We start from the raw sequence: 10,165 nt of genomic DNA on the forward strand, positions 1-10,165 counted from the left end.
AAATGACATACATGTAAACTACTTCTATAGGTTACATGTGGAATTAACTAAAAACAGATTAATAAAGACCTATGTGCCGTATTTTATATGAACCGACGGTTTTGGGTTCGATTCCCACTCTGGGGAATTAATTATTTCTATTACAGCTCTGGTAACAGGACTCAACACACTTTGCTCTGGTAACAAGATGAAGCGCGGCGTTGAAGTACATCTCTTAATATGCAGTGTCTAATTTAGACTGTTTTAAGAGAAGGTTTCCTCGGCGATAATTGTGTTTTTAAATATTGCTGGTGAATTTTAATTTCAAATAATCTTTTTGTCTCTAAATTTTACACGTACTTACTTACTTGGACGATGTTCATAAAGATCAAAGAAGCTCTCTCAATTACCTTTCCACAAACATAAAGCTCATTCCTCAGCCGATGATCTGGCGAGGGCGTGGGGTCCTCTACTCCCCTCCCGAGCTGCAAGGGCAGCTGCGACGGCCGCCGCCCCGTTCTCTTCTCAGCTCTACGCCGTTCATGCCGGACGGCGACTGCAGGCATCGCACCAATCATTTTCGCTGAGAAATTTTCTATATGTAGATTTCTACATATTGGGTTATAAATTTGGTAACCAGTTTTTTTATATAATACTAGCGTAGACCCTCGACTTCATCCTTGGGCTGAATAAATAACTAAAATATGTGTGTGCCTGAGATATCTCTGACCACAGAAGATGTCATTATAATTAACGCGATGTAAAATAGTCTTTCTCGATGAATGGACTATCAAATTCCAAATGGAATTTTTCAATGCGATATAATAGTTCCTGGAATAAGTGCGTCAAGCCAAAAAGCCCTTTAACCACCCATGTGATTATATACGCTATCACACACTCAAATTGAGATTTTATATCGAATTTTTCATACTTTATTACTATTTACAACTAAAATATTTGAGTATATAGAACTTACGTCTTTGATTATCTCTTGGCTGTAATAAGGATTGTAGCATATCTGAAACAAATTAAGAATTTTATTAGATCAAAAAATTAGGATAGATTGGTATACAATATATTTATATGATGGTCATCATTTAAAATTACCTATTTAACTCCTCATATGCAAAATCTCAAGTCACTTTTGATGAAAAATTACTTGTTTCGTTTGGTGTAACAAAATGGAGGCAGAGAAAATAAATTTTATTTTAATTATAAATATTTTTCTGAATTACATTCGAAATACATAAAAGGAAATACTAGGTCCCTTGCTAATAAAAATATTGTTTGTTTAAAAAAAAAAACTCAAATAATGCCTACTCTGCCATAAACAGGATGATCATGCGTAAAGTTAAAAAAAGAAAGAAAGATCTATTTAAATATTATCTTGTATACAGTCAAAATAACATATTTTCTTTATGACCATAATAAAACTCAAAATGTCGAAACAATAAAAGAAAAATAAATTTTCATTTCGTACTTAAATAGAACTCGGCCATTTCTGTCAACAAAATATTCATGTTTGTAGCGTTTTAATAAAAGAACAGATTATTAAAACTATGCATTTGTATTTAAACAATCTGCTTCATTTTTCCTTTCAAGATGTTTTAAAACGTTCCCACTTTAAGTATAGTGCAGTAAGTCTATTTTTTTATGATTCATATGATTTTTTTTACCTTTTTCTATGGTGTTATATTAGTTGCTATCTCCAGCATATAACAGAGAAAACAGAGGTAACCAATTGTTAAGAAATTCCGTTCCACATTTTTCATCCAATTGTCGAGAATGCATTGAATGAAGGAATAAAACTTTCACTTTTACAATTGCAGTGTTGAAACACTCTGTCAGAGCGGAAAAGTCAAAATAATTTATATAAATTAATGTCATCGAGTTATAATCAAACCCTCAACTATCAAATGCTTTCGCACTGCACCATGGCGGCTTTGATATGTAAAATCAAGCCCAAATCCCCCAAGGAAAAGACATTACTTGGTGGGTGGTACTTGTATTCGTCGTAGCTAACCTTAGTAAATAAAAAAATGTTGTTCTTTAATTTAAATGGCATGAAAAATTGGGGGGAACGGAAGGAACAAAATGTCTTAACACTAGGTTCCCTCTGCGGCCTCTGCCTATCCTGCTGTGCGGGAAAAAGCGTGAAGCTGCTTTTCTTTTTAACAGCGTTTTCATACATAGGCGTATGGAATATTCATATGTCATATACATAATATGACTTCAAAACGTTGAACGCCGTATGGCCGCGGTCGAGTGTAGACTCAAGTCAACTGGGTCGCCTCAAATTTATAAAGGCTTTTAGCGAATGTGCGGCATTTTAGCGCTGCGCCAAGTAATAATTTCTAACTGAATTTATTGTTTTCCGCAACCATTTTGTTTATAATAAAATATAATTACCTATATATTTCCTCTTTTCTTCCTTTCACTTTTTCTTTTGTGAAGAATTTGATGTCTGTGAACTTAGCAGAGCATTGTCCAGCAGATCAAAAAAAAAGTGGAGTTCTCTTCGCATGCACCTGAGTTCTATAGTTCCTGATAGATTTTATAAATAGTTCTGCCGTTTTTACCCCTGAAAAAGTTATGTAAAAAAATGATCTGCTAACTTCCCGTGGCAGATCATTTTTTTGCAAATAAAAATCGGGGCGAGATCTGCACTCATAAGGATGAATAAAATAGTTCCTGATAATTTTTAACAATAGTTCTGTTAATTTCACGAAGAAAAAAATTTTTAAACAGAAAAAAAGAACGTTCGTTTCGAAAAAAGTTCGAAAGGTAAAGTAATTTTTAAAATTAATAAAATGATACTCAGACGCGAGAACTCTTTATTTTTCAATAGAATATAACTAGTTCTACAATATTTAGCCTGAAAGAAAACCATAACTCTGAAAAAACTGCCAGCAGAGCATAGTTGATTGTATGAAATATTGAAAAATGTCCATTTCAACTCTTCATATGTAAAAGTACTAAATAATCTATTTATGAATGTGCTCAGACTCGGGAACTCTTTAATTTCTAACAGAATATGAGTTGTTCTATTATAAAAAGCTAATTATGAAACTAGAACTCCTGTAAAAATGCCAGCAGAGCATAGTCGAAAATTCGATTTGTTGAAAAATATCAAATTAACTAGTTGCGAAGAAAAATATTTTCTTAAAATATTAATATCTTCCTCAGAAGCGAGAACTCTTCATTTTTCAATAGAATATAAGTCGTTGTACGATATTTAGCCTGAAAGAAAACCAGAACTCTGAAAAAACTGCCAGCAGAGCATAGTTGATTGTATGAAATGTAGAAAAATGACAATTTTAACTCTACATATGTTAAAGTACTAAATATTTTTTTTTGAAAGTGTTCCGACACGGGAACTCTTAGATTTCTAATAGAATATGAGTTATTCTATTATACAAAGCCAATTACAAAACTAGAACTCCTATAAAAATGCCAGCAGAGCATAGTTGAAAATTCGATTTGTTGAAAAATATCAAATTAACTTGTTGCGACGAAAAATATTTTTTAAAAATATTAATATCTTGCTCAGAAGCGAGAACTCTTCATTTTTCAACAGAATACAGGTAGTTCTACGATATTTAGCCTGAATGAAAACCAGAACTCTGAAAAAACTGCCAGCAGAGCATAGTTGATTGTATGAAATGTAGAAAAATTACAATTTTAACTCTACATATGTTAAAGTACTAAATATTTTTTTTTGAAAGTGTTCCGACACGGGAACTCTTGGATTTCTAATAGAATATGAGTTATTCTATTATACAAAGCCAATTACAAAACTAGAACTCCTGTAAAAACGCCAGCAGAGCATAGTTGAAATTTGTATTTCTTGAAAAATATCAAATTAACATGTTGTGACGAAAAATATTTTTTAAAAATATTAATATCTAGCTCAAAAGCGAGAACTCTTCATTTTTCAATAGAATATAAGTAGTTCTATGATATTTAGCCTGAAAGAAAACCAGAACTCTGAAAAAACTGCCAGCAGAGCATAGTTGATTGTATAAAATATTCAAAAATGTCCATTTCAACTCTTCATATGTAAAAGTACTGAATAATTTTCTATTTTAATGTGCTCAGACTCGGGAACTCTTTAATTTCTAACAGAATATGAGAATTTCTATTATAAAAAGCCAATTACAAAACTAGAACTCCTGTAAAAATGCCAGGAGAGCATACCTTAATATTCAATTTGTCGAAAAATATCAAGTTAATTTGTAGCGAAGAAAAATATTTTTTAAAAATATTAATATCTTGCTCAGAAGCGAGAACTCTTCATTTTTCAGTAGAATATAAGTCTTTCTACGATATTTAGCCTGAAAGAAAACCAGAACTCTGAAAAAACTGCCAGCAGAGCATAGTTGAACATGTGAAATGTAGAAAGATGACAAATTCAACTCTTCATATGTACAAGTAGTAAATATTTTTTTCAGAGTTCTGTATTTGTTGCAGGCTAAATTTCATAGAACTATTTGTATTCTATTGAAAAATGAAGACTTCTCGCTTCTGAGCACGATTTTAATATTTTAAAAAAATATTTCTGCGTTTCAGATAAGAAATTTGATATTTTTCGACAAATTGAATATTCAGGTATGCTCTGCTGGTATTTTTACAGGAGTTCTTGTTTAATTATTGGCTTTTTATAATAGAACTACTCATATTCTAGTAGAAATCAAAGAGTTCCTGAGTCTGAGCACATTAAAATAGGAAATTATTCAGTACTTTTACATATGAAGAGTTGAAATGGACATTTTTCAATATTTCATACAATCAACTATGCTCTGCTGGCAGTTTTTTCAGAGTTCTGGTTTTCATTCAGGGTAAATATCGTAGAACTACCTGTATTCTGTTGAAAAATGAAGAGTTCTCGCTTCTGAGCAAGATATTCATATTTTTAAAAAATATTTTTCGTCGCAACAAGTTAATTTGATATTTTTCAACAAATCGAACTTTTAACTATGCTCTGCTGGCATTTTTACAGGAGTTCTAGTTTTGTAATTGGCTTTTTATAATAGAACAACTTATATTCTGTTAGAAATACAAGAGTTCTCGTGTTTGAGCACATTCAGAAATAAATTATTTAGTACTTTTACATATGAAGAGTTGAAATGGACATTTTTCAATATTTCATACAATCAACTATGCTCTGCTGGCAGTTTTTTCAGAGTTCTGGTTTTCTTTTTGGCTAAATATCGTAGAACTACGTGTATTCTGTTAAAAAATGAAGAGTTCTCGCTTCTGAGCAAGATATTAATATTTTTAAAAAATATTTTTCTTCGCAACAAGTTAATTTGCTATTTTTCAACAAATCGAATTTTCGACTATGCTCTGCTGGCATTTTTACAGGAGTTCTAGTTTCATAATTCGCTTTTTATAATAGAACAACTCATATTCTGTTAGAAATCAAAGAGTTCCCGAGTCTGAGCACATTCATAATTAAATTATTTAGTACTTTTACATATGAAGAGTTGAAATGGACATTTTTCAATATTTCATACAATCAACTATGCTCTGCTGGCAGTTTTCTCAGAGTTCTGGTTTTCTTTCAGGCTAAATATCATAGAACTACTTATATTCTATTGAAAAATGAAGAGTTCTCGCTTCTGAGGAAGATATTAATATTTTAAAAAAATATTTTTCTTCGCAACTAGTTAATTTGATATTTTTCAACAAATCGAATTTTCGACTATGCTCTGCTGGCATTTTTACAGGAGTTCTAGTTTTATAATTGGCTTTTTATAATAGAACTGCTCATATTCTAGTAGAAATCAAAGAGTTCCCGAGTCTGAGCACATTAAAATAGAAAATTATTTAGTACTTTTACATATGAAGAGTTGAAATGGACATTTTTCAATATTTCATACAATCAACTATGCTCTGCTGGCAGTTTTTTCAGAGTTCTGGTTTTCTTTTAGGCTAAATATCGTAGAACTACCTGTATTCTGTTGAAAAATGAAGAGTTCTCGATTCTGAGCAAGATATTCATATTTTTAAAAAATATTTTTCTTCGCAACAAGTTAATTTGATATTTTTCAACAAATCGAATTTTCAACTATGCTCTGCTGGCATTTTTACAGGAGTTCTAGTTTTGTAATTGGCTTTTTATTATAGAATAACTCATATTCTGTTAGAAATCCAAGAGTTCCCGTGGCTGAACACTTTCAAAAAAAAATATTTAGTACTTTTACATATGAAGACTTAAAATAGACATTTTTCAATATTTCATACATTAAACTATGCTCTGCTGGCAGTTTTTTCAGAGTTCTGATTTTCTTTCAGGCTAAATATCGTACAACGACTTATATTCTATTGAAAAATGAAGAGTTCTTGCTTCTGAGCAAGATATTAATATTTTAAAAAAATATTTTTCTTCGCTACAACTTAATTTGATATTTTTCGGCAAATTAAATATTCAAGTATGCTCTGCTGGCATTTTTACAAGAGCTCTAGTTTTATAATTAGCTTTTTATAATAGAACAACTCATATTCTGTTAGAAATCAAAGAGTTCCCGAGTCTGAGCACATTTATAAATAAATTATTTAGTACGTTTACATATGAAGAGTTGAAATGGACATTTTTCAATATTTCATACAATCAACTATGCTCTGCTGGCAGTTTTTTCAGAGTTCTGGTTTTCTTTCAGGCTAAATATCGTACAAAGACTTATATTCTATTGAAAAATGAAGAGTTCTCGCTTCTGAGCAAGATATTCATATTTTTAAAAAATATTTTTCTTCGCTACAAATTAATTTGATATTTTTCGGCAAATTAAATATTCAAGTATGCTCTGCTGGCATTTTTACAGGAGTTCTAGTTTTATAATTAGCTTTTTATAATAGAACAACTCATATTCTGTTAGAAATCAAAGAGTTCCCGGGTCTGAGCACATTCATAAATAAATTATTTAGTACTTTTACATATGAAGAGTTGAAATGGACATTTTTCAATATTTCATACAATCAACTATGCACTGCTGGCAGTTTTTTCAGAGTTCTGGTTTTCTTTCAGGCTAAATATCGTACAACGACTTATATTCTATTGAAAAATGAAGAGTTCTCGCTTCTGAGCAAGATATTAATATTTTTAAAAAATATTTTTCTTCGCAACAAGTTAATTTGCTATTTTTCAACAAATCGAATTTTCGACTATGCTCTGCTGGCATTTTTACAGGAGTTCTAGTTTTATAATTGGCTTTTTATAATAGAACTGCTCATATTCTAGTAGAAATCAAAGAGTTCCCGAGTCTGAGCACATTAAAATAGAAAATTATTTAGTACTTTTACATATGAAGAGTTGAAATGGACATTTTTCAATATTTCATACAATCAACTATGCTCTGCTGGCAGTTTTTTCAGAGTTCTGGTTTTCTTTCAGGCTAAATATCGTACAACGACTTATATTCTATTGAAAAATGAAGAGTTCTCGCTTCTGAGGAAGATATTAATATTTTAAGAAAATATTTTTCTTCGCAACTAGTTAATTTGATATTTTTCAACAAATCGAATTTTCGACTATGCTCTGCTGGCATTTTTACAGGAGTTCTAGTTTCATAATTAGCTTTTTATAATAGAACAACTCATATTCTGTTAGAAATTAAAGAGTTCCCGAGTCTGAGCACATTCATAAATAGATTATTTAGTACTTTTACATATGAAGAGTTGAAATGGACATTTTTCAATATTTCATACAATCAACTATGCTCTGCTGGCAGTTTTTTCAGAGTTATGGTTTTCTTTCAGGCTAAATATTGTAGAACTACTTATATTCTATTGAAAAATAAAGAGTTCTCGCGTCTGAGTATCATTTTATTAATTTTAAAAATTACTTTACCTTTCGAACTTTTTTCGAAACGAACGTTCTTTTTTTCTGTTTAAAAATTTTTTTCTTCGTGAAATTAACAGAACTATTGTTAAAAATTATCAGGAACTATTTTATTCATCCCTATGAGTGCAGATCTCGCCCCGATTTTTATTTGCAAAAAAATGATCTGCCACGGGAAGTTAGCAGATCATTTTTTTACATAACTTTTTCAGGGGTAAAAACGGCAGAACTATTTATAAAATCTATCAGGAACTATAGAACTCAGGTGCATGCGAAGAGAACTCCACTTTTTTTTTGATCTGCTGGACAATGCTCTGCTAAGTTCACAGACATAAGAATTTGTATAATAAGTCGTAAATCACTATTCTTTTTTCTAATTCATGTTTATTCTGAAGCACGATATGATAATTTGATACAATACATGCTTAGTGGTAGAGCTCAACGCCGTGCTAAGTCTCTCCAATATTGCCTTGTGAATGCAATTACATTTAAAACGCTTTTTCTGCTCGCAAGCAGGGTAGCCGGAGGGGACCTAATGTTAGGACACTCTGTCCCCACTTTCTTCCACAAGAGCAGGCAAATGAAAATTATTTAAATACATCATTCCTCTGAGTGGAGATCGAACTCACGACTATCGCGCTTAATGTGAGAGTGTGCCACGATGATACCTGAGGCAAGTACATCTTTTGATAAAATCTTCGTAGCTATTTAATTTTCTCCCTGGTGCGTAGTTAACCATATTTTAATAGGAAGAATTAAATTCTTTAAGTCTATCCCAGGCTTAATAAAGTTAATATTAGGAAAAAACAGCCAAAAGAAAAACATGATTATTCATACTAAAAACCGAAAAAAATCTCGCAATTTTGCGGCATAATACTAGTATTTTGAAGAGCGCCGTCATTTGAAAGACGTCTTTGAGTTGATTCAAGTTTGCCAACCATCTGCCAACTGGGTCGAGCTGTTAACCGATATTTATGTGGTCTTTTGTTATGGGTGTTGTGCTTCATGTTTAATTGGCAATCCTCTGGCATACTGATATTCGGTTTATGCCAAAAGTATATAGGTTCAATTTGTTGCGTAGTAAGAATTAAATATATTATTTTTAATAGCTTCATTCTTACTTATTTTCTCCCTCTGTCAAGACAAACCGTGGCGTTGAACTCCGCCACTTAACACACAATATCTAGAAAATTGCAAGGAAGTGGGAAGCGACATGCTTCATCTACGATTCAAAAGCTTCATCTACGATTAAAAAAATACGATTCAAGCTTCAGCAGGTTAAGAAACTCCGTTCTTCATTTTCCGCTCTAATTTCGAGTGGCGAAAAGTGAAAATAATTCATTCCCTGTAGTGGGAATCGAACTCACGATCGAGTAGCGTCTACAATCAAACGTTATTACCCAGTGCGAAATAAATACCTGCAGTAGTGTAAATTGTAGAGGGGAAAAATGTCAGCCTTTTTAAACGAAACAGATAATATATCAAAAATTAAAAAATATACAATAAACGAATAGCTTATAAGCGCTGACTCGATCAATATTTTTTAATTGAAACCGTCACGGTGACCACAAAATTATAGCTTCGAAAGCGACCTAAATAATGCACAATAATGCATTTAGATAAGGGTGTAAAGTATTTTTTTATTATTTTCATATATTTTCCCCACTTTTTTACCAACTACTAAGTATTTTTAATACTTAAATATGCTGTCTCGCTGTATCCTTCATGATAACGTAGGTAGAAGTAACCATTCCACATTTTCCACCTACTTTTCCGAGACATACAGAGACAGAGTTAATAAAAATACGTTATTCCCCTGAGCGGGAATTGAATCCACAACCATCCTGTTCACATTCCGATGCTGTACCACCCCGCCACGAACTTCTCATAACAAGATATCGAACTAGTAATATACGATATTAGAACGCAATTTGAATATGTATTTGACGAACTGTAGGTACGTACGTGCCTAGCATCCCTCGACCTTGAGATAGAGACGAGAACAGATATTATATGTAAATATGTCTAATAAATTGAACTTGGTGGTTTATATCCAAACTAATTAAATGCAAATCTACATAATTATATAGATTCATTATATCCTATTAATGTTATAAATGTGAAAGTTTGTGAGGATGTATGTTTGTTCCCCTTTTACGCAAAAACCACAGAATGGATTTAGGATAAACTTTATATCTATTAATATATTTTATACTAATATAGACTCAGTTTCTATCTTTTGACGATATTCTAAAAATGAAAATACTTTTATACATCACAAGAAAAATTATAAACCAAGCATGTTTATGATTTTTCTTAGGTGGTGGGCAAAGGGACCTTAATGTT

At 31.5% G+C, this 10,165-nt stretch overlaps 1 protein-coding gene across 2 annotated transcripts in view; it reads right to left on the reverse strand.

Moving 5' to 3' along the window:
• The window catches only part of LOC146531656 (uncharacterized), a 60,063-nt gene that overhangs the window by 7,149 nt on the left and 42,749 nt on the right, over positions 1-10,165 (reverse strand). Inside the window, exons 2-3 of one of the 2 annotated variants that reach the window (XM_085197908.1) lie at positions 956-997; positions 390-535 (exon numbers count right to left, since the gene is read on the reverse strand). In XM_085197908.1, the coding sequence (XP_085054034.1) occupies positions 390-535; positions 956-995 (186 nt within the window). In that variant the 5' untranslated portion in view covers positions 996-997. Of the gene's footprint in view, positions 1-389; positions 563-955; positions 998-10,165 lie in introns of both variants that reach the window. The other variant, XM_085197907.1, reaches the window with a different exon arrangement.

Source organism: Heliconius melpomene, chromosome 15 (assembly GCF_056956725.1).
Source record: "Heliconius melpomene rosina isolate 202511_hmr_F chromosome 15, ASM5695672v1, whole genome shotgun sequence".
Classification (NCBI taxonomy): Eukaryota; Metazoa; Arthropoda; class Insecta; order Lepidoptera; family Nymphalidae; genus Heliconius; species Heliconius melpomene.